A 25580-nucleotide genomic window follows, 5' to 3' on the forward strand; every position below is an offset into this window, starting at 1 on the left:
GTTTCATATTTAATCATATGGATATCACATACATACACAAATGATTTCTTTCCCAATTAATGGTAGATTTACGACTCATAAAACATTTGATTTTTGGCAAAATAAACTCACCATCAATCTTAATTTAATAACATATGTTACATTTGTTATAGAAAGTTCCGTCTTTCGAAAAGCTTTTAAAATTATAAAAATGAAGAACAAATATCGCATAAGACACGAAAATCAAAACTGCAGACAAGGTTGGTCTCCCCCTCCAGTTAACTGGGTAAAGGTTAACTTTGATGATACTATCAACTTTGCTGACAATAGCATCAGATACGTCATTAGAAATTCAGCTGACCACGTCATTACTGCCCACCAAAATTCAGTAAACGTTTCGAATCCCTTGCCGTCCTCGCTGGTGCAAGGGCAGCCCATGCTTTGGTGTTGGGAAAAATTGTTTTTGAAGGAGATAACTCATCAGTTATACATAGCCTTCAAAGAACCTAGAAGGTCCTTTGGGACATAGCCCACATCATCAAAGACCTCTCTAATCTACAGATAGTCTAACGCGGCGGCAGACTTCATCGTCAAAAGTTCATGGACTAGTGAAGATATAGATAAATTTATAGCCTTCTAGAAAACAGATTTGTATCCCCTAGTCTTCCAGCTCAACACATGAACCCGATACGGGTACTGGAGTTTATAAAAATCATCCACTCTAATAATTTAAAAATTCCGGTTACTTGTTAAAAGAAATATCGCATAAGACACAGATAAGATTACTATTAATTTACAAAGATTCACTAGAAATCTGGTTCTCTTCCTACTTTCACAATTATAAAGGCAATAATTAAAAAACTGAGTATGAGACTCACATGATGGAAGAGAAGATAATGATATGTAAGGTACGTCTAAACATTCCAATCTATCCATAGTGTTGAGAATACATAAAAAGAGGGTGACCCCTGGCATGTCAAATACCCTATTAGGAGTAAAGTGCAAAATATATGCAAATTGGGCAAGTAGAATTTATAAGGGTCCTACAAACAAGGACAACCCTCATATAATAGCCTAAATGGCCTTTATTTCTACCAAACAGCCCCTAACAAAAGTGTGGGGAGAGGGGAGACCAAACCCAGTAGACCCCATCAAAAATAAATAACCCTTATTTAACCAAATATTAATTAAACAAATCAGCCTTCTCAAGTTCTATCCCTGAAAGACTGTGACAAAGACACAGCACTCTCCTTCTCTCTTATTACATTACAAAGTGGAGCCCAAGAATTGGAGCAAAATTTAAAAGTTGCTGTATCATATTCATATGCTGCTTTGGCCTGTGGAGGGAGAAAAGGGCCAAAAACCTTCCCAAGCAGGAGTAAGTTACAGTCACAATACTTCCTTTTCTTCATCTCCTTAATTGGAATTGCAAGGATCATTCTTTTCAATTATCTGTCAGTACAATCCAATACCAATCTATATAAAGACTTCAATCATCTGTCTAATTTTTATTTCATATTGTTCCCATGTCAGAACTTCCTCGCCTTCCATGTAAAGTTAGTCCCTTTCTTTCTGTACATCTTTGCTGATTATTTTCCTTGATATGAGTTTTAAATTATAGCTACTGAGTTTCTTGTGCTGTGTTGGTCTGCCAATTTCCTGAAATTTTTTACTTTTCGTGTTATAGTGACTCCTGACATCACTTGAACCCTTCTTATAATACAAATTCTGGGTTTGAATTGTCTTCCATTGTTAGTGCTTCAGTGAATATCAGTTAGGTTGATTGGGCAGCAAAATTGAGCACATTGTTGTTGATCACTACTCTTCTGACTTTATTTGATGTTGATCCATCTTAAGCTGCACTTAATGAAAACTTTCATTTAAAAAAAAGTCAAACTCATGAAGAAAAAAAAACCTTCCCCTTTAATTTGATCTCAAGTCTATTTTGTATGCATATGGGTAAGCAAATTGAAGAGAGTTCAATCTTTTAGCTCCATGTTTTGCTTATGTTAACATTCTATCAATTTCTTCTGCTGACTTGTATATATGATTGCAGCCAGGTCCTTCCACGTCATCAGGTGCTATGAACTTCCCTTCCTTCAGCATATCTACTTCAGAAACAAACTCAACCAATTTGGGTTTAGTTCTAAATCAACAAGACAAAACCACCGTCTGGGTTGCTCCAAACCCAAATCTAGCACCTTGTTCCTCTTTAAAGGAGCGGCTAATCAAGGCGATTAGTCACTTCCAGTCATTAACTAATGACAAAACCTCACTAGTCCAAATCTGGGTGCCTGTGAAGAGAGGGGTGAAGAGCTTCCTTACAACAGCTGAGCAGCCATTTTCATTTGATCCTAGCTGCACTTCTTTGGCTAAGTACAGAAATGTTTCTGAGAGTTATGAGTTCCCAGCTGATGAGGATCATAAGGAGGGGCTTGGGTTGCTTGGTAGGGTGTTTGTAGGGAAGCAACCGGAGTGGACCCCGGATGTTAGGCTGTTCAGGCAAGACGAATATAGACGGTGGAGTCATGCTCAAACGTGTGATGTTCGTGGGTCCATTGCATTTCCTGTGTTTGAGAAGGAGACTACCGTTTGCTTGGCTGTGCTTGAGATAGTCACCATTTCACTGAAGATCAGTTACCGGCCTGAGGCTGAAATCGTGCGCAGAGCTCTTGAGGTAGCTTCTTAGCTTCTTCCTCCCTTAAAACATAAAATTATTGACACACAGAACAATGCAGCTTCTTCATCAAACTTCCACCAAGAACAAATTACACTATAAAGTCCATTTTCTAGAAATGAAGCTTCTTTTTTCAGTGAGACTAAGGGCTTGTTTAGTATTTGATCAAATTAGATATCAGGTATTGCGTATTGGTATGAGATATCAGCCATAATCATATTTTTGTTTGGTATGTTCAGATACCGATTAAATTGATGAGGGCTTATCAGGTGCGGACCATATAGTCTGTGTGGACTGTACAGATGTTGGGAGTGGACCACTGACAAGTGCAATGGTAGTGCACTTAATAGTGCACCAGTAGTGCACTGAGGAGTGTACCTGGAAGTGCACTCACAATTGCACTGGATGATGAGTCTGCACAATCCGCACGGATATATAGTCCGCGCCGGAAACTTCTTCTCAAATTGATATTTGTTGTTTGGTATAGGAGTATATGGATATCAATGATATCAAAGTGAGATCTTATAGGCTATACGAGTGTTGTTTTGATATCTCTTTGAATATTGGTATATGAAAGATATCATTCATACCTCGCGATACTTTGATATCATTTATACACAAATCTTGAATGCATCCATGTCCAATATCTCATATCATTGATATCAATACCAGTACTTGTTCATATGTCACAGCTGTCTTTCATTTCTTTGCTATCTATAACCTTTCTGTGTAAACTTGGATCAACCAGCGTGTATAGAACTCATTGTGACATTTATCTTCCTCTATATTTCATGTAAACTATATTGCTAAGCTTTCTTCTTACACTATTCAGGCGGTTGATCTCAGAAGCTCTGAAATCTTAAGGCCACCCAAGAAAAGGGTAAGTTCACAAATCTATTTGTTCCATAACTCACTGCTCTCCTATATGATTCATCTCTTATCTCTAGCTCAAAACTTATCAGGATACAACTGAACCTCACACTCAAACTTCAGAACTATCCGAGATTTCACACATCATAAGAACAGTCTGTGAGGAACACGGATTACCTCTAGCTCAGACATGGTCTCCCTACATACAACAAAGCAGAGATTGGCTTTGGAATACCGAAAGCAACACTCATGCTTCAATCATACCCTCTGCTTGTTGTTTACTTGACCAAACAATCTCCAGCTTCCATGAAGCTTGTTTAGATCAACAGCTTTTCCGAGGTCAAGGTGTTGTAGGCAAAGCTTTTATGACCAACCAACCTTGTTACGCCATTGATGTAGCTGCATATAGCAAAGCTGAATATCCCCTATCACACCATGCAAAGATGTTTGGTCTACGTGGATCAGTTGCAGTACATCTTCAACACTTATATGGTGCATGTGAGAGCTATGTTCTTGAATTCTTCTTGCCAATAGATTGCCAAGATCCTGGTTTGACCTTCCATTTCAAGATCATTGAGTCTTTGACCGTGTTGGTTAGAGGTTCAAGAAGCTTATGCTTACTTTCAGGGAAGGAGACTCGAATCAGTGTTGAAGATGATAAACCAACATCTTGGATTTCGAACTTGGTTGAAGCGCAGAGGAAAGGGAAAGAGGTTTCCTTATCGTTTCAGTTTGGGAAAGGTCGTGTGAGGGAAGAGGAGTTTAAGGTTACTAATCAATGGAGTGAGACCAATGTAGAAGCACAGAGGCAAGTAGTTAATGAGTGTGGTGGAGATTTGGGTGGCTCATCATTTGGAAGTGATTATGGATTAGCGAGTACTAAACCGGGTGAAAAGAAGAGGACAAAGTCACAGAAAGTTATTAGCTTGGAAGTACTTAAGCAATACTTTGCTGGAAGTCTCAAAGATGCAGCCAAAAGCCTTGGTGGTAAGCCTATATCTTCAACATTTCAACTTACACATAGTGTCATCAACTCTTAACCAGATTGAGTAATGAGTTTCTATTCAAAAGCTTGCTACTTGTATAGTTGTATGGATGTCCAACATAGATGGACAATTGAGTATAAGGTAACAAGGGTCTTTCATAAAAAAAATATTACACATAACATTCTAAGAAGGAAAAATTACTAGAATAATCTCAACTTTCATGTCAACCATATATAATCCAAACTTTAAATTTATCAACAAAAACTAGTCACTTGTTGAAGTCTATGTAGATTTGATAACAATAAAGCACCTTATAATAGAGATTGTATACATAAAATCAATTATTATTATGTCCAACTAAGAAATCTAAAGTTGACATCATCCAATTTTGAACCGAAAAAAATAGGTTGGACCATTTTTGGTTGATAAGATGAAAGTTTTTTTTGACATCAGTGTTTAAAAATGCGTCGCATAGGCGCGCCTAGACGGTGATCCTATGGATATGCGGCCCTAATGCGATCCTAATGATATAATCAACCCCAATTTTAGTCATGGTATTTGCTATAGGCTTTCGTGGCTAGGCAAGCGCCTGGCCATCGCCTAGCCTCGCCTAACGCATTTTTAAACATTGGTTGACATAAATATAGGGATTATTTTAGTTAATAGGTAAGTCATTTTTCCTTCCAAGAAGACTATACTTGCATATTGCTAGCTAATCATGGGTTTACCTTCTTGCAATCTTCTTTTGATCACAATTTACATAAATTTTGTGATAATACTAATGTCACGTTACACATTTCTTCACATTGGGTTAGTTCAAAGGCTTGTATTGTATACTCCAACCTCAACATCATTCTTCCTTTTCAGTTGTATTATTCATCCACAACTGGTACACCATTTTGCAGTTTGTCCAACAACCCTAAAAAGGATCTGCAGACAGTATGGAATCAACCGTTGGCCGTCACGAAAGATAAAGAAGGTTGACCACTCGCTAAAAAAACTACAGCTCGTGATTGACTCTGTCAAAGGAGCAAAAGGCTCGATTCAACTCGCATCTTTCTACTCAGACTTCCCACAGCTCAGCCCCCAAACTGCAAACATAAACGACCCATCACAGCAGATAAACGCTTTACCAGAAAACACCATGATCAGCTCAGAAGAAAGTAGCTCTGAATCAACTTCCTCAAGCCAGACGACATCATCAAGCCATACCTTCTCAACTGGAGGACCAGTTAGTGGAGATACCTTAACATCGCAAGATCAATTTAGACCATCAAAGAGAGCAAGAACTGAATCAGAGCTTCCGTTACTGTATCACAGTGAGGTTCAGAGAGATGGGTCAATTTGCAAATTTAAGGCAACTTTCAGAGAGGAAATGATTCGCCTTACACTCACAAAAAACACAGGCTTTGGGAACTTGCAGTTGGAGATCGCGAGGCGATTTCAGATAGAGGATGTGAATAAGATGCATATCAAGTACTTAGATGATGATAAAGAGTGGGTGTTGTTAACGTGTGATGAAGATCTTGAAGAGTGCATAGATATACAGAGATTATCTGGAAGCCAAACGGTTAAACTCTCAGTCTATGAAAGTAACTCTTAGGTTGACTTTTTTTTATACATGATTTGGAGTTATGTTTGATAGGTTGACTGTTCACTCTAGGGGGTCACATGTGAGTGTTTATGTTTACTCATCTAGTTAGTTTTTGGCTGAAGATTACCATGATCGTGGTAGCTTTTCAAAAAGCTGAATTTGATGGTAAATTCTTCTGTGGAGCACTTGAATTTTCCCCCATGTGGCAGTTGTCTGGATGGAAATATAAAGTTACGAAGTTTTGTGATTATGTTGTATTCAGCATTGTAATCTTGCCATTGTCTCGTAATTGTATAAAAAGTATCAAATATACGAAGATTGATCAGGTGCAGACTGATTTTTCGTGCGGACTGTGCAGACTATGATAGTACACCAGTGTATTACCGGATAGTGCACTACTGTGGAGTGCACTTGTAGTGTAATCGCGAGTGCACCAGTAGTGCACTTGGTATTGAGGAATGTACTAGTAGTAAACTGAGGAGTGCACCAGTGCATTACTGAGGAGTGCAATCGCAAGTGCACCAGTAGTACAATGAGTAGCGCACTTGGTAGTGTACTGGAGAGTGCACCAATAATATGCTAAAAAGTGCACCAGTTGTGATGAGTCCGCACAGTACGCAAGGAAAATTAGTCTGCATCGAAAACATCTTCTCAACTATAAAGTAGTTTTAGGGATTGTTTGAGACCTTACATGACCTTAGCCTTATAAATGGGAAAGCATTAGTTAAGTTTATGATTATATTGATATGGGAAAACAGGATTATTAGGTACAAATTAGTACTAATACCAGAATTTAGATCTAAATCTTGTCTTTCAACCTGAAAGCATCTTACAAAGAGAGAGAGAGTAATGGTAACAATTCTACTATGCTAGATAGAAAGATGAAGAAGTTAGAATTCTTAAAACAAGCTTGAGGATTGCAAAACAGGAGGATTAAGTGATTAAATCCATAGCAATTGTGTACATGTTTACCTTGAAAAAGCTTCAATGGGGCTTCCATAAATGCTCACTAATCCTGTAATTTTAACGTTTAAACATTTCCTCCCAAGTAATCAATTAAGTCATTCTTTGTTGATTGGAGATCTGATGTAGTTCCTTGACCCCACCCCTTCTGTACCCGTTTTAGAGATCTCAGTGCAATTACACTTCCATCATCCCTGTTTAAACAACCATATCAAACACAATGCTACAGGTCCATAAATGGAGAGAAAAAAAAACTTCACAAATTTCCTTGGAACATACCTGTGTAATATATTCTGCCAATCATTTTCACTGTGTTTTATGAACCTTCTATGCCTTGCTACTCTTTTGTACTGACAAATTTTATTAGTCACACCTCCAGACGCCATTTCCATCATCCTCTCTGCAAATTCATCAGCTTCATTTTTCCTCCCACATTTATTCAAACCATCAACCACAGGCATAATCGATGCAGGATCAAAACTGTATCTCTTCTCTATCAGACTTTGCAGAGTAAAACTAGCGTCTTCCAACTTCTCATCTTTGCAAAGCTTATCAATTAAATCTCTATAATTAAAACTTCCAATATCAAAACATCTATCTAACACAACTTCAAACAATTTTTTAGCTTCCAAAATCTCCCCTCCCAAAACCAACTCATTGAACATCTCACTATAAAGCGATATCTTATGCCCACACACACCAATTCCAATTTCAAATACCTCTTTTGCTGCTGTAAATTCACCTTCACCACAGAAAGCCTTAATCACAGCTCTGAACGAAAAACTATTTGGAGATATACCTTTCTTCAACATCTCATCTAAAAGATACATTGCATCATTTGATCTCCCTTCCTCGCACAAGCAATTAACAATATAATTGTAGGTAGTAACAGTAGGAGAAATACCTCGTTCTCTCATTTCATTCAACAGTCCATACATTTCAAAGATTTGCTTTTTAGTCCCTAAGCCCATAATCAATGAGTTGTAAGTCTGTAAACTCTTACTACAACCTTTCTTCTCCATGTCCTTCAGAACCCGAAATGCTGATGATACTTTTCCGATTTTACAATAGTTGAATATAAAGGTGTTATACAGCGTTGTGTCTGGATATAACTTTTTTCCGATCATCTCCACAAATTTTCTTCTAGCATCTTCAAGCTTGCCAGCATTGCACAATGCCCTGATTATGATTGAATATGTAATCACATCAGGCATGCATTTTTTCACATCGTTAGTATTATCTACAAGATCGATGTACAAGTTTCCAAGATCAACAAGAGCAGCTCTTCCATGTGTCCACATTCCATTCGCGATTTCAATTGCTTTATCTAACTTCCCATTTCTACATAGACCATCAATCACTATGTTACAAGTTACAGTATCTAACTCATAGCCTCGCTCATTCATCTTTTGTAACAAGCTCTCTGTTTCTGACATTCTTCCTTTCTTGCAAAGACTATCGAGCAAGATATTGCAAGTACGTGTACTGGGCAAACACCCAGCTTTAATCATTTCATCAAGAACAGCATTAGCTAAGCATGGTTCACCTTTCTTGCAATATCCTTGAAGCAGAGTACTGTAACTCACTGTGTCTGGTGATACACCATTCCTTCTCATAGTCCTCCTCATTAATGATCTTGCATCAGATAACATTCCGGTTTTGCATAGGCCATTCATCACAATATTGTAAGAGTACAAATCAGGGTTCTAATCCCAATGATGAGATCTCCTTGAGTACTGCCTGTGCTTCTAGAAGGTTGCCTTTCTTAACCAGACCTGTAAGCCATATGTTACAGGTCTCCAGGTTTGTAAGAAAACCATTCTTTTTCATTGCTTCAATTAAGGTTTTTGGCTTCATCCAGCATCCCTGTCTTACAAAATCCATCAAGCATTAGATTGAATGTGATGATATTTGGATGAGGAAGCTCGTCATCTACCTGCATGTCCCTGAAGATTCTAGAAGCTTCAAGCATCTTTCCTGCTTTACACAGAGCTGTAATCCTAGAATTGAAAGTAACCACATCTGGTAATAGGCCATCTTGTCTCATTTTGTCAACCAAATTCTCAGACTCCTCTGTCTTACCTTCCCTACAGAAGCTGGAAATGATTGTATATACATAACCTTGTTGGGGACTATCCCAAGGCTCCTCATCGTATCAAACAGCTCCAATGCCTGACTGACAAGGCCAGCTCTGCAATACCCACGAACTAAAAATCCCAAAGTGAACTCATTTGGCATACAGCCTCTGTCAGGCATTTTATCGAGCACCTTCTTGCAGCTTCTAACTGACCAGAATCGCACAAGCCTCGGATCAAAAGATTGACTGTATAAGTCTCCAGAGATACACAAGACAAGATCATATCCCTTATATAGCCAGGGAACCAAATCAACACGGCTTACCCGAATCAAGCACTCAAGCATCACATTGTACAAATTGATGGGCGGCGCGTACAAAACCCGAATTGATCGAAACTGATCAATTGCCTGATCAATCAAACCCGATTTCGCGAGAACTCTTATGAGGGAAAAAAGGGATTCTTTAGCTGACTCGTTGTTGGTGTACTGATGAAGCAGGTGGAGGTGAAGGGTTTCGATTTCGGGAGCATTTTGGCGGCAACTAGAATGCGGGCAATTGTGGAAACGGATGAGAGTGGGAAATAGACGAAGAAGGGTTGAAGAGTATGCGCTTGAAGATCTGCCATGCCAGAGAAGGACTGTTGGAGTTCTTGAGAAGGATTCTGTTGAGATTTGTTGTTTGGATCATGGAGCTGCAACGTCTGTTTGGACGTCAACGTTCCTTTCAGCCCTTGTTTTTGTGTGTACTAATATGGCGCGAAAAACATTTTATTCTTCAATGGTTATTCGGAACGTTGCTTTTTATTCTTTGGATTACTGAACCCAAGAGGCAAGAACTCCTAAAAATGGCAGCGAAAACGCTAATTGATAGTGTGGAGTATATCTATTTAGAGGGCCGATCGGCCGCGGACTAGTTTTCAGCGTGGACTGTGCGGACTTTTATAGTATACTAGTATATTACTGGATAGTGCATCAGTGCACTATTACAAAGTGCACCAGTGTACTATCGTAGAGTGCACTTGGTAGTGCACTACTGTAAAGTGCACCATACACTATTGAGGGTGCATCTTAGTACACCGAGGAGTGCACTTTAGTACACCGAGAAGTCACCAGTGTACTACTGGGAAGTGCACCTTAGTACACCGAGAAGTGCACCAGTAGTGCACCAGTAGTGCATTGAAAGAGTGCATTCAGTAGTACACTTGATAATGTACTTGGAGTGCACCAATAATATGCTGAAAAGTGCACAGTCCGCACAGTCCACACCGAAAATAAGTCCGCACTGGAAACGTCTTCTATCTATCTATATATACTATATATATTAAAATAATTTTATTTGAAGTCCCTTAAACAAATTTGATCAGGTCATTATTCATGTCTTTATTCTTTATTTATTATACTATTCTCTTTTCTCCTTATTAATTTTTTTTTCATCACCTATATATATTAACGTTACAATTGAATATATTTTTTTTACAAATAAAATCTTATTAAATTTTTCTTAACCAATTTTTTATTTAAGAACATATATTATTCTAGGATCTCTTATTATTATGATATTTATTTATAAGATCGATTTTATGTTTATATCTCCTAGAATTATTCATATAAATTTAAGTAATTATTGATATCTTAGTAATATTAGTAAGTTAACATGTATTGTGTATAATCATTTAAGCCAATAAAATCAATAAAATCTATATATTAATGTTTGTAAATCCCTCCTTAATTTTTGTCAATTATTAATGATTCTTCTTTAAGAAAATTAACAATTAAAATGTTAAAATATCCTTTTATAAATTTAGATTATTTTCAAATTAAAAGCTATATCAGACATATATATAGATATATACTAACATATAATAAATATGAGGGTTGATCGGGTGCGGACTAATATTAGTATGCGGACTCATCATAGACGTCGAATTAATTTTGATTGAAAAAGCATAATAGTACAACACACGCTCACACCCCACTCACTAAATATCTCTTCAGTTTTCGTTCTTCCCTCCTACGGTTTCTCATGCTCTCTCATTCTCTCTCACCATTTTCCCTGTTTTCTCATTATCTCTGACATCGCACAAACGAAAAACGTTCGAAAACCATAACAAAAATCACTCCTAAAACACACAAAGCGTAGAACTCTCTTGATTTCAAGGCATTTTTCGACTCAACAACATGTCTTCAAGCAAAGAAGCAGAAAATCCCGCTGTTCCAACCGTCAATGCTGGTGAGAAATCAAAACCCTAAACCCTAGATTTTTCTTTTCTTTTCGTTTTTTTCTGAATGCGATACTGTTTTCCGGCATGCAAGAGGGTTTTTTCGCTAAATCGAGTGTGGATTTGCTCCTATTAACTCAGATTTTGCTATTTAAACATCCGAAAAACCATCGAAGCTATATTTTGTTACTATTTCTGTTGTTGTTGATGTGAGATCTTTTTGAACAAGTTTACACAAGGAAGAAGAAGGACGAGCAAAAACGAGTAGTTTTCGTGGAAGACACCTGCGAAAACCAACAAAGTAAAACAGCGCTGACGGTTTATCAACCCTTGGAAGACCAGAATCGTGAAGAACAACAACCAAAAAAGCAAAAGCCAACAATGGAAACAAAATTGAAAGGTAAAAAATGAAGTTCAATCACTGTTTTTGGGTTTTACTATACTCTGTTTTAGGTTTAAGTGCACTTCACGTTTATGACGAAGTGCACTCAGTTTAGATGATTAAGTGCACTTCACGTTTACGACGAAGTGCACTCAGTTTAGATGATGAAGTGCACTTCGGTTTCATGTTGAAGCACACTCAGTTTAGATGATTAAGTGCACTTCTCTTTTGGTTTGAAGTGCACCTGTAAAACTCATATTCATACTTCTGATTTCAACTCTAAAGTGTCCTCTATTATTTTCACTTGGAAGTTCTCTTCTCATGAAGAATAATGTGCACTAAGTGTAGCATATAAAGTGCACTCCCGTTTAAAAAAAGTGCCCTTTGTTTTTTTTGCTTATATTCATCCATTTGATAGGAAAAATAAGTGCACTTCACTTTTATAACGAAGTGCACTCAGTTTAGATAATTAAGTGCACTTCCGTTTCATGTTGAAGTGCACTCAGTTTAGATGATTAAGTGCACTTCTCTTTTGGTTTGAATTGCACCTGTAAAAAATAGTAGTCATACTTCTGATTTTAACTTTAAAAGTGCCCTCTGTTATTTTCACTTATAATATTCATAGTTGGAAGTGCTCTTCTCATGAAGAATAATGTGCACTCTGTGTAGCATATAAAGTGCACTCCAGTTTAAAAAAGTGCCCTTTGTTTTTTTGCTTATATTCATCCATTTGATAAGAAAAATAAGTGCACTTCTCGTTTATGACGAAGTGCACTCAGTTTAGATAATTAAGTGCACTTTAGTTTCATGTTGAAGTGCACTCAGATTATGGATTTTAGTGCACTTCTGTTTTAGGTTTAAGTGCACCATTCAACCCTTGAAGCAAGTTTACTGATTTCATCGGTGTTTTAATTATGTCTTTGTAGGAAAACTCAAGAAACAAAAAATAGAGAGGCTGTAAATGACGGAACTGCACAGAATATATATAGAATTCGATGATAGCCCAGACGTAAAGCCTGTAACAAAGCAAAAAAGACGTGGTTCAATTGGCGTCCTCTGTTCATTGTTGAGGGAATTCAATGAAGACCAAAAACAGGCTGTCATGAGATTGGGGTTGGAGCAACTATTTTCTTGGAACATGGAATCATTGTCATACCTACTATGTGACTGGCATGTAGGTAAGTTTGATGCAGCAGCTTGCTCATTGAGATTCGAGAATGGCCTGCAAGACATAGTAATTAATGACGGTATCATACAGCAATATCTGGGTCTACCAAGAGGAGAAGTCGAATTTAACCTGCTAAGTTCAAACTTAGATAGAGTAAGAGTTTGGAAGTCAACCTTCCCGAATAACAAAGTTGTTCTATATTCTGATCTTGTAAAAAAATAAAAGAAAATGTAAATGCAAATGGTTCTTTTGCATTAGATTTTTCTATTTTATTCTATTCCATTGTAATTGAGAAAACAGCCAATGGAACCGTGTCAGCTAAATTCATTAATTGGTTAGACAAGACACGAGGGGATGATTTGGCAAATTATAATTGGTGCCGTCTATGTTGTTTGAGGTTGTGTGAGTTAAAAAACGACTGTAGTGGCAACTCAACATTCAAGGGGCCTCATCTTCTCTTACTGGTGAGTTAGTTTCATTGTTTTAATATTTTAAATAAACTGTCATGATAATAGTTTTGGTGAGTAGACTTTATTACTTCCAGAAGTGCACTTTGTTGCATCTTGGGAGTGCACTTTCTTGCTATGGGGGGTGCACTTTCTTGTTTCTCTTCTTCCAGAAGAAAAACTTCTTGAAACTTAAAAAGTGTACTTTAAATGTAAAAAATAAGTGCACTAGGGATACACACTCCAGCGCAAATTTCTTTCTACCCCCGGGGGTGCACTTCCTTGTTCTTAGGAGTGCACTTCCTTGCTTCTGGGGGGGGGGGGGGGGGGGGGTGTGCACTTTGTGTATCTCTTCTTGTAGAAGTACTCTTTTTTGTAACTTGAAAACTGCACTTTACATGCATAAAAAAAAAGAAGTGCACTATGGATAAAACATGGTAGTGCACTTACTAATAAATTGTAGTGAACTCTTACATATTTATGAAGTAGACTATTTCACATTTCAAAAATCTTTAATTGTAGTTTTCATATTATTGCAGATTTTGTACTGTGACAGATTGACTATGTATGGCGAGGAACCTACCCGAGCTTATCCTATTATTAAGGGTTACACAAGTGACACTTTCAAAGGATTGCAGAACACGCGCTTGAAAATGGGTTTTGATCGTGGCTTTGTGAGAGATGCACCACTGCTAGTACTGCCAGTTCCCGACCAAGAGATGAAGTAGCTGAACAGGGTGCAGGCTGCTCCAGAATAGATGCTAACATTGACATGGGTGACGGAGGAAATTTCTACAAGTTTATACGCAAACAAGCTGATATCGCTCGACTTATTGCCGAGCAAATCAGGCTTTATCACGAGCATGTCAACACAGCAACCAAAGAAATTCAAGACAACCACACTTACAACAAAATCAATGAAACGATAGAGAAGATAATAAATATAAGAATTCTGCAAGGTTCACAAAACTACCAATCTTCACAGTTGCGGGTAAGAAATATAAATGCACTTTTATGTAAAAATAAATAAACTAGTTTTGCCTTATTCTAACATACATATTTTTCCAAATTTTCACAGGATAGCCAGGACAAGTTCTTCCAGCAATCCATTCGTGATTAAATGCATCGAAGAAATAGAGGCTACATTTATGATTTCAAGGGCAGAAAAGAATGATGACATGAATGTTGGCGACGATGGATGGGCTCATCAATCAGAAGAAGAAAGCAAAAAGTCTGATGGTAACCATGATGAAGTTACATAAATGAAGAAGATGATAGAGAAGTCCAACATGAAGCAGCTGCAGAAAGTAGTGAAAAACAAAACCAGCAAGAGCAAGGGGGAGAACACCCTCATCAGCAGCAAGACCAAGAGAAAGAGCAAGAGGAAGAACACCTTGTTCAACAGCAAGACCGGGGGCAAGAACAAGAAGATGTACAACACTCTAATCAACAACAAGAGCAATAGCAAAAGCAAGAAAAACTTGGAAATGAAGAAGAGAAGAAAGAAGAAAAAGAATCCAGTAAGGGATAGTGTAACGTTGAAGAAACTGCTGAGATTGTTGATGCATTGGTTCTTGATACACCTGCTGTTGGTAAAGATGATGCCGTTGCAAAAAATGATGTCGTTGAGGTCATAGTTCTGACTGATTCAAGTGACAACGACGAGAACAAAGAAAAAGAGCACGACACTCCCTAAAAAGTAAAACATGAATGGACTGAATCAAGAAAGAGCAGTGAGAAAACGAAAAGTACTAAACGCCCAACAAAATCAGTTGAGTCTAGAACTTCAAAACAACAAGTGATAGGAGTACAGGATCCAAGAAATACACAAACTTCAAAAGTATGTCTACCCCAAAATTCGATTTAGGCATCGATGATATATTTCAAATAGTTGCGGATGTGGGAAAGGTATGTAATATATAATCATGAACATTTACATAGATTAAAGATTCTGTTGTTTAAACACGTTAACAAAGTATAAAATACGTGTTTTGATCAGCTATTGTCTTTTGTCTCTAAGGTTCATTAAGCCTTAGATGCGCTTCACTAGTATTGAATTGCGCTTTCGATACTTGAGATGCGCTTGACCAATGTAGAACACTTAGTAATGAATTTACTAATGTCCTTTAAGTGCGGAAGTGGTCAGACGACAATAAAGCGCGCTTTAAGTTGTTAAAGCGCACCTATATTTGCACACACAAGAATTTCCAAAGATGAGAACCCTAAGCCACTAGCTGACTCGGGATAAAACTCACCACTACACTTGTATTGATTAAGAAGTGATTACAATCTCTTGCTTCAACACGAGAAGCTCACTCGTAAGCACTCTCTCTACAATACTCTCAATTCAGCTCTGGAGAACAAAGGCACTCTCAACACTCTCTGATTACAAACGAATTATATCTCAAGCTCTCTCTAGCTTCCTATATCCTCAACGTTTGCGACCCTTAAAATGAATGAAATAGTACTCTATTTATACACAAGTTCTAAGCTAACCCTATAGCTTAACCGTGTAACAAACTGAGACTATATAAAATGCCACCTCATCAATCCGTGTGCCTTGATCACTTCACCAGAATTAATCAACGGCTTGGAGTGATTTGGTTTTGTTCTCCATGTGTTGATCCACGCCACATAAGCAATCCGTGTGCTTTTAGCTCTAACAAACTCTTGCCACGCTGGCGATCCCTGGAGTAGCGTCCCAAAGAGTGTGAAGTTCTTCTCGCACCTTCCTGTGCACGCAACTTGCACTCTCCCGCCTTACCAGCCTTCGAAGCGTCTAGATTTGTTCTTCTGTGCTCTGGCACACCCTAAGCTTCAGTGGAACTTCGTGATCAACTTTCTTCAACTACATTCAAGCGCATCCCTATGCCCTCGAAGCTCGATCACTCTTACTTCTTGGTCTTGAATGGATTTATTTAAACACCGTTTGCGAAACTAACTTTCTCCGCTTGGTGTTAAGCGCGACTGTTACCAGTCAAGCGCATCTCTAAGTGACTTAAGCGCATCCTTACAAATATGGCAATGACCTGGAAGGCTTAAAAACACTAAGAGATTAAACATATTAGTTTGTTATCATCAAAACACAGAGAAATACATTGAGCTTTAATATTCCTACCAAAGCTCAACTAACAATTTCCCCCTTTTTGATGATGACAAACTGTAAACAGGTAAGCTCATGAATACTTTCTTAAGTGACCAAAGTGAAGACAATCATATCAATTTAATCAAGTATTCAGATTCGGAATTGGATCAAAGTAACTTACCAAGATACTTAACCATACCAGTTTTCAATTCCCCCTGAATTCAAGCACGATCTCATACTTCCCCCTTAATCAAAGAGGAATTTACCTGTGTTTTTCCCCCTTTTGACATCATCGAAAAATTCAAAGCAGAGTCATACGGTAAGAAAGATAGTAGAGTGCGCTTGCTAGCTAAGACGTCAACAAATCTTAAGAAAGAAAAGTGAGCAACCCAAGTAAAGACAAGTCAAGTTAGTAAGGCTCTCAGAGATATAAAAATCAGAAGCATACTATATTGTCATTTCAAGTACAAACTGCACAAAAGAGGTTGGAGTCCTAGCGAGCTAATTCAAAAAATCACAAAAACATAGCAGAGAGAAAAAAAAAAAGAATCAGCAAATGCGCTTTAAAAAGCGCAACCATCACAACTGCTCAAGGGCTACCACCCCGCTCTTCACTGAACTTCTCCTGAACAAGCTTTAGTATTGACGACATTATCTCTACCATTTCTCCAAGACGCTTCTCTACCCGTTCCTGATGCGCTTCCATAGAAGCGACTATAGCAGATATGTCACTGGAACTGGAGGAGACCCGAGCTCGAGGACTCAACTCAGAGCGCGAGCTGGAGGGAAGGTTCTCCTCATTCTTGGGTAGAAGGAGTGCAACAATAGCGTCAGTTGTAAGGAAAGTAGAGCAAGCATAATCAGGAAGAGAGTTATCATACAATCCATCTGTGCGGAGCATCTTGCAGATTAGGTGAGGGAATGGTAGAGGGCCTGAAGTTGCAGCGCGGCATAGCACCAGGTGGCTCATCATGAGCTGAGCTGTATTGACTACCTGATTGGAGATTACGGCAGCCATGATGCAGCAGTCAGCTATGGTCACCTTATCACGGTCATAGTCCCTTGGCGTGATATTGGTGATGATGAAATGGTGAAGAAGGCGCTTAGAGGGTCGAAGAAGGTCAACTGAAAGCGTACCTTTTGGAACATTCTGACCAAACACTACCTTCTTCAGTGCAGACGCCCCTGCCGGCCAATTCTTCTTGTATAGCCTGCCAAAACCACTGGATTGCTCCGTTAGCCCAATCGCTTTAGCCAAATCCTTTACCCTGAAACTTTCCTTTGTATTTCCTCTCCAGGTAAACGTGACTGAGCTGTACTCTGGATTCGGTGGTGGATACTCCAACGCTGCATAAAATTGGTATACCATGGAGTTGTTGCAGCGCGCTGGTTCAGTTTCCAGCGTGTCCCAGCCCTGAAAGCTTAGCCAAGTGGCAAAGCGGGCAACGTGGGACGAGTCTTGGAGACCCGTGAGTAGATCCTGAGTGACGATTTCTGGGAAGAGGAGGGAGCGTTTCTGTACACCTTGAGGGACAGAAGGGAAGTCGGATAAAGTTGATACCTTGGTGCGCTTTGAACGAGTAGATGTGCCGACTGGCTTAGTAGTAGGCGGTGGGGAGTCATGTTCCGAGCCATCAGACGACTCGTGCTCAGAGATTGGAGGAGGAGGAGCAGCAGCCTTGCGCTTTTTACCTTTGCGGCGAAGCGCGTCACTCAGCCTATCAGGCTTCTGGGATGGAAGCGGCAGAGGAGTTGGTGCGCTTGAACTGGGCAGAGGCTGGATATCCTCATCTGCGTCTGAATCTGAAGGAATTGACGCTAGGAACTGGAAGTGCTCGTCTTGTGGAGAGAGAAGCGCATGCCCTGGAGATCTTGTTTTTGACCCCGGGCGAGAGGGTGTATCAACTGAAAGAACCCCTTTACCTTTAGCTGGGGTTGTGTGTGAGGTCTCTGCCTGAATGCGGCCAAGCTCTTGAACTGGATCGTAGCCAGCGAGCTCTAGGTCTTGGGCCAACAAGTCCAAATCAACTGGAGGCATATGGGCGAATTTAGGCTTAGAAGGTGTTTTTGAAAGGCTTTTTGAGGAGGGAGAGGGTTCAGTAGTAAGGTCAATGTGAGAAGATGGACCTTTTGGAGATTTAGGAACAGGGTTGGTTGTAGGAGGTGGTTGTTTAGGGGAGGCCGTTTTAGTGGGAGATGTTACCTCATGGGACACCTGCTTGGATGGAGGCGGTGAAGAAGATGTAGCTTGGACAAGTGATTGAAACTTCGCACGAGTTTCTGGGTCAAGCTCGGTGAGGGCGCTCAGGATTTTGTCCATGGTAGCAAGTAGAAAGAAAATTGGAGAAGGGAGAGTAGAAGAGGAGAGTAAGTGTAAAGGAGTAAAGATGGGAAGGTAGAATTGTAGGGCAAATACCTCGTATTTATAGCTCTTTACATCAACTCGGAACCGCTTCAACGAACCAATCACAAAATAGAGCCGTTACCACCAACGGTCCAATAAAATCGCGGCGCAGATCTCTAACGGCTAGATTTCCGACCGTTGCACTGTAAATAGCCGTTACATCACACATGAGCGGCGCGCTTTAGTTACGAGAAAAGCCTTGCTTAATTGGTAAGCAAACCCAACCACGAAGGAAACCATCCTGATGCGCTACAAAGCGCAATGTACTGACTGTCCCAAATGCGCTGAACACTGAAGCGCATGCCTAAACATCACTGATAGCAAGAACTGAAGAAGCACAACACTGATTGAGATGAGTAGTCATGAGAGTGTGATGTCCAGTTCAATTTTTCAAACCACAATGTAAAGCAATTAATGAATGGAAGATGCACATTTCATATAGGGGACATTAGAGCATTCAATCACTCAAGTTGATGTGGACGTATGTGCATATACATGTAGTATGGTAATTGAGGCTTTATGTCACTAAATGAATACTTCTCTTATGTAGAGCTCAATAAGGACGAGAGAAGCGTTACATCTAGTCAGGCTAGGGACACCGATGCAATGGATCATTTCTGAGGCATATAATATGGGTAGAAGACGATCACCATTGTCAAGTTTTGGCAAATAAGAGCATGCATGGATTATGAGTATATCAAATCGAGCCAAACAAGTCAGACAAGTTCAATACTTATTCATTTCAAGAATCAATCAAAAGCATGCAGACGCAAAGCTATCAAGCGCAAGCGACCATAGTTCGTACCTTGATACTAAGCTCGCTAGTTCTAGTCAAATAGAGGAATACTTACAGGGCCATTGCCTCGAAGCTAATGGAGCTGAATGAGACCAAGCTGAACCCTGAGGTTTAAGAATACCTGACGATTAAGTGCCTTAGTGAAGATATCTGCCAATTGCCCTTCTGAAGATACGTGAATAAGCTCAATATTCTTGCGCTCCACATGGTCTCTCAGAAAATGATGTCTTACGTCGATGTGCTTCGTTCTTGTATGATGGACAGGATTCTTCGAAACACATATAGCGCTAGTATTATCACAAAATATAGATATAGTGTCAAGAGTAATACCATAGTCAACGAGCTGTTGCTTTATCCACAACACTTGTGCGCAACATTGCGCTGCCGCTATGTATTCAGCCTCAGTCGTTGAAAGCGCTATGCAATTTTGTTTCTTGGATCCCCATGAGACTAAGCAGGGACCAAGGAACTGTGCCATGCCACTAGTGCTCTTTCTATCAGCCAAATAACCTGCATAATCTGCATCGGTATAGCCAACAAGAGAAAGACCGCCCCCTTTGGAGTACCAAAGGCAAAGATCGTCAGACCCTTTTAAATACCTGAATATGCGCTTTACATGAGCAAGGTGAGAAGCGCGAGGGTCTGACTGGGATCGAGCGCATACACTAACAGCAAAAACAATATCGGGACGTGAAGCAGTCAAATACATTAGAGAACCTATCATACCTCGATACAAGGTTTCATCTACCTTCTCAGCCATAAGATCTGTGTCCAGTTTTGTAGTAGTGGAGAGAGGAGTAGGGCAAGGTTTAGAGTTTTCCATTTGATACTTCTTAAGCAACTCTTTGATGTATTTCTGCTGGTGAATCTCAATGCCTTCATCCATTTGGTTGACTTGAAGCCCTAGAAAGTACTTAAGCTCACCAATCATGCTCATGCTGAACTTGAGGCTCATGGTGTTCTTAAAGTCTTCTACTAGCTGCAAGTTAGTAGAACCAAATATAATATCATCAACATAAATTTGAACAATGAGAATATCACCTTTCACTTCCCTTATGAAGAGGGTTTTGTCCACCAAACCTCTCTTGTAGTCATTTGCCAACAAGTACTTAGATAGACAGTCATACCAAGCGCGAGGGGCTTGTTTTAGTCCATATAGCGCTTTGTCAAGAAAGTACACGTGGTCTGGATAGGCTGGATCTTCAAATCCTGGTGGTTGCTTGACATAGACCTCCTCATTAAGCTTACCATTGAGAAAGGCTGTCTTCACATCCATTTGAAATAGCTTGAATCCTTTGTGCGCTGCATAGGCTATCAACAGTCGAATTGCCTCTAGACGAGCTACTGGTGCATACGTTTCATCGTAGTCAATGCCCTCTTGTTGATTGTAACCTTGTGCAACAAGACGCGCTTTGTTTCGAACCACCGATCCACTATCATCCAGCTTGTTTCTGTATACCCAGCGCGTTCCAATTATGCTTCTATCACCTGGTCGGGGTACTAGACGCCAAACTTGGTTGCGCTTGAACTCCTCCAACTCTTCTTGCATGGCTATTATCCAATCTGGATCTTGAAGCGCAACTTTTATGGACTTGGGTTCCTGTAAAGAAACAAAAGCACTACAAGCAAGCATGTTATGAACGTTAGAGCGAGTCTGGGTACCTTTTTCATACTGAGATATGATCGCAGAAACTGGATGAGAGTTCAACTGTTGATAATCGCGCACGGTGACCTCTGTGTTGTCTGGTAGCTTCATCGTTGTAGTTTTGGACAGGCTTTCACTACCATCAGAAAGGCCACTTGGTCTCGCTTGAGAACTTCCAGGTTGCGCTTCACCAATACTAGGTCCCGCTTGAGAGCTAGAAGGGGTAGAAGAAGTAACAGAGGGAGTTACCTGACCTGGAGAAAGAGGTGAAGAGGGAGCAAGAACATTAATGAATGGTCCACTTTCATGATCTTCATTCTGAGTGTTGTTCTCTTGAGTTGCTTCTTCTCTGGGAATGCAAGCTTCTGTGACCAAAGGCAGAGAAGCGCATCTTCCACTATCATCGTCGTCACTTTCCATACCTGAAGAACGGACAGAAGGTTGCGCTTGAGGATTGGGAAGAGAAGCTGGAAGTGGATCATGACTGGAGAATGGATCATCGTTGAATTCTGGAACACTTTCAAGCTCTCCTTCATTGAATTTCACGTGGATGCTATCTTCTTCCATCTGAGTTCTCAGATTGAGTACTCTATATCCTTGACTTGTAGGTGCATATCCAAGGAAGATAGCCTCGTCATTCCTAGCATCAAATTTACCCAAAAGATCTCTCCCATTGTTATGGACGTAACACTTGCAACCAAACACCCTTAGGTGAGAGATATTTGGTGTACGCCCTTTAAGCAGTTCATAGGGAGTTTTCTCAAGAATAGGCCTTAAGAAGGCACGGTTAGTTATATAACATGCAGTGCTCACAGCTTGAGCCCAATAGTGTGAAGCGACACCACTAGAGAGTAGCATTGTGCGTGCCATCTCTTGAAGTGTCCTATTCTTGCGCTCAACCACACCATTTTGCTCAGGGGTTCTAGGGGTGGAGAAATTATGATCAATACCCCTATCCTCACAAAATGATAGGAACTCACCATTTTTGAATTCAGTTCCATTGTCAGAACGAATTGAACAAATGGGGAGCCCTAGCTTCTTTTCCAGTAAAAGCGCAAGACCTTGAAACTTTGCAAGGGTTTCGCTCTTGTGCTTCAAGAAAAGAGTCCAGGTATAGCGAGAATAGTCATCAACTATTACAAAAATATAGCGATTACCTCCCTTACTCTGTGTTCGTAGTGGTCCACATAAGTCCATGTGGAGAAGCTCAAGGGGAGCTTTAGTCTGCACTACCTTGATAGAGGGAAAGGAGCTACGAGTCGCTTTAGCCTTTGAGCAGTCTGAGCATGAAGTCATGGATTCTACCTTGATGCGAGGAAGACCACGAACAAGATCTTTGGACTGAAGCTTGTTGAGTAGATGTAGACTTGCGTGTCCCATTCTCTTGTGCCAAAGATTTGTTGTCTCAGCGAGTGTAGCTAGACAAAGGTTGCGCTTAGGAGAGAAGGAGTGGTCGAAGAGGTAGGTGTTATCTATGCGCTTGCCCTTGAGAAGCACCTCTTGTTCAGGGTTGACCACTGCACACTCAGTTGTGCTAAACCATACCTTATTACCTCCTTGGTCGCATAGTTGTGCTACACTCAGTAGATTGAACCTGAGGTTCTCTACTAAGTTGACATCTCCTATCTGAATAGCGTTGTTGAGATGCGCTCGTCCTTTAGCAATGATCTTACCTTGCTTTTTGTCACCGAAGGAGACGTTGCCTCCTTCCTTAGCTTGGAATGAACGTAGTAACTGTGGATCACCCGTCATATGGCACGAGCAACCGCTGTCGATATACCACCTACATTTCATCCCAACCTGCAATAATAGAGATCAAGCTTTGATCTCCCATCGAAGCTTGCGCTTCGTGGGAACATTAGACATAGCTATTTCTGAGCTAGTCTTTTGGACTGGCTCATAATAGCTAGGATCGTTCAGATCTAACACAATGTGAGGTCGCGCTGGACGAAGCGCACCTCTGTGTCCTGAAGCGCAACCGTGCTCAACTGAGGACTGTTGAATACGTATGCGCTTGCCTTTATTTTTTGCCATTGGCTTATAAGGCTTACTCTTAAGAACCTTCAAGTCTCTGCACTCTCGCTTGTCATGTCCATTTTGACCACAAAAGGTACAGTAATGGTTACCTCTTACATAACCATACTTTCCCTTTCCCGGTCTAAATGGTTGTTTCTTCTGCAAGACGGGAGGCTGAGTTGGGATAAGCGCTTGTTTCTTATACAGATGATGCGCTTTTCCCCCACGAAACCACTCTTTGGTTTCTGAAGGTTGTTCCTCAAGTACCTTAATCCTGCTCTTTAAATGAGAGTTTTCACTCTTGTAAGCAGTAAGGTCTTGTTCAAGTGATTTGTTCTTAGAAGATATTTCACTTGCTTGAGGAGTAATGGAGGAGGAGGAAGATTCCTGGGGGTCATAACCCAATCCAGGTCTAGCTTTAACGAAACCTGTTTGAGAAACAGATTTTGTTTCAACTAACTTTGTAAGAACATCAAGCTTTGATATGATCTGATCAAGCTTAACGTCTTTGGTTGAGACAGAGTTACCTTCTAACCCTTTACCATGACAAAGTTCACAAGATATAGAAGGGAGTGTGTTTTTGTCATGTAAATGTTTAGAAAGCTCAACCAGTTCTTCCTTAGCATTATCTAGTTCAACATGCCGTGCTCTAGCATCAGTTACTAGAGACTTATGTTGAACCATAAGCTCTTTTAGAAGATGGACAAGATTGCGCTTGGGAAGAATATCAAGGTTCAGGTCATTTACCTCAATCTCAGATCCAGAGTCTGAGTCAGATGCGGCGCCAGCCATTAAGCACATATCAGGTTGCGCTCCATCGTCTGAATCATCATCAGATTCTCCCCAAAGTGTGACGAAGGCTTGCTTGGGGGGCTGTTTTGAGCTGGATCCTGGATTCACCTTAGGATGAGGGCACGCTTTGGCGAGGTGACCTTTCTCATTGCAGTTGAAACAGGTGAAGTCCCTGAGGTCGCGCTGCTTATATGTGGAGTCGCGCTTTTGTTTGTTGAAAAACTTTTTCACAACTTTGGTCATCATAGCAACGTCCCTATCATCGTCGTCTTCTCCTTCTTCATCATGTTCTAGTTTTTGAAGAACACGAGACAACTTGAGCGCCATCCCTCTGTTCTCTCGTTCTGATTGCTTTTCCTCGTTGTTCTTGATTTCCTGCACTTTAAATTTACCTGCAAGCACAGAGATAGGCAAATTCCTAGTTTCCTTGGACTGAAGAAGGATTTGCTTGAGGGTTGTATACTTTGAGTTCACTCCATGAATGAACGCCATAGAATACTCCCAAGCTTTCTTCTCCATTCCAGCAGAAAGCATCTTGTCATACAAGATTTGGCACCGGGAATGATAATCAGAGACGAGCTCAGTTTCCCCCATTCGAATGGAACAAAACTCGCGATTAAGCTCAAAGATACGGTTGTCCTTCATATCATCACTGCCAGAGTGCATGTTTATGATAGCCTTCCACATATCTTGAGCAGTGGGAAGGGACATTACCTTGTCTATATCTTTTCGTGAAAGGGCATTAAGAATGAGCTGTCGCGCTTTAGCATTCTTCTCCATAAGCTGGTACTCTTTTGCTTCCCATTTCGAGTCATCCGCTTCGGAGATTTTCTCATCACCTTTTTCGATAATCTTCCAGCACTGGTAGTCGGTCTGCTGGATGTAATTCCTCGTCATAGTGAGCCACCATTCAAGTTCGCCTTCGACAAGGACATGGGGCTTGGCGAGAGAAATACCGAGGTTGAAGCTGGCCATCGTTCTAGACTTGAGAACCCTTTTTTGAACCAGCAAAAGGATTAGTGCAAATAGCTAACCTGGCTCTGATACCAATTGTTGGTTTAAACACATTAACAAAGTATAAAATACGTGTTTTGATCAGCTATTGTCTTTTGTCTCTAAGGTTCATTAAGCCTTAGATGCGCTTCACTAGTATTGAATTGCGCTTTCGATACTTGAGATGCGCTTGACCAATGTAGAACACTTAGTAATGAATTTACTAATGTCCTTTAAGTGCGGAAGTGGTCAGACGACAATAAAGCGCGCTTTAAGTTGTTAAAGCGCACCAATATTTGCACACACAAGAATTTCCAAAGGTGAGAACCCTAAGCCACTAGCTGACTCGGGATAAAACTCACCACTACACTTGTATTGATTAAGAAGTGATTACAATCTCTTGCTTCAACACGAGAAGCTCACTCGTAAGCACTCTCTCTACAATACTCTCAATTCAGCTCTGGAGAACAAAGGCACTCTCAACACTCT

At 40.2% G+C, this 25580-nt stretch overlaps 1 protein-coding gene and 1 pseudogene across 1 annotated transcript; one reads left to right on the forward strand and one right to left on the reverse strand.

Annotated features, from left to right (window-relative positions):
- Positions 1–1505: 1505 nt before the first annotated feature.
- Positions 1506–6607, forward strand: LOC141247285 (uncharacterized). The gene is made up of 7 exons (XM_073669204.1): positions 1506–1535; positions 2036–2656; positions 3489–3559; positions 3648–4513; positions 5418–6104; positions 6212–6432; positions 6524–6607. Exons 1-7 carry the CDS (start codon positions 1506–1508, stop codon positions 6605–6607), a joined length of 2580 nt encoding a protein of 859 aa, XP_073525305.1.
- Positions 6608–7136: 529 nt separating this feature from the next.
- LOC141247286 (uncharacterized) lies at positions 7137–9833 on the reverse strand (annotated as a pseudogene).
- Positions 9834–25580: the final 15747 nt, after the last annotated feature.

This window comes from Phyllobates terribilis, unplaced genomic scaffold (genome assembly GCF_046119375.1).
Source record: "Phyllobates terribilis strain yellow unplaced genomic scaffold, ASM4611937v1 Scaffold_2930__1_contigs__length_98619, whole genome shotgun sequence".
NCBI lineage: Eukaryota > Metazoa > Chordata > Amphibia > Anura > Dendrobatidae > Phyllobates > Phyllobates terribilis.

Bases quoted from the DNA above. Each gene is read 5' to 3' on its own strand.
- LOC141247285 (XM_073669204.1), top strand. From the start codon at position 1,506: ATGTCAGAACTTCCTCGCCTTCCATGTAAA. The intron at 3,560-3,647 runs CCATAACTCACT...CACTCAAACTTC, and splicing joins AGTTCACAAATCTATTTGTT to AGAACTATCCGAGATTTCAC. The intron at 6,433-6,523 runs GTGCAGACTGAT...GTGCACTTGTAG, and splicing joins AATATACGAAGATTGATCAG to TGTAATCGCGAGTGCACCAG.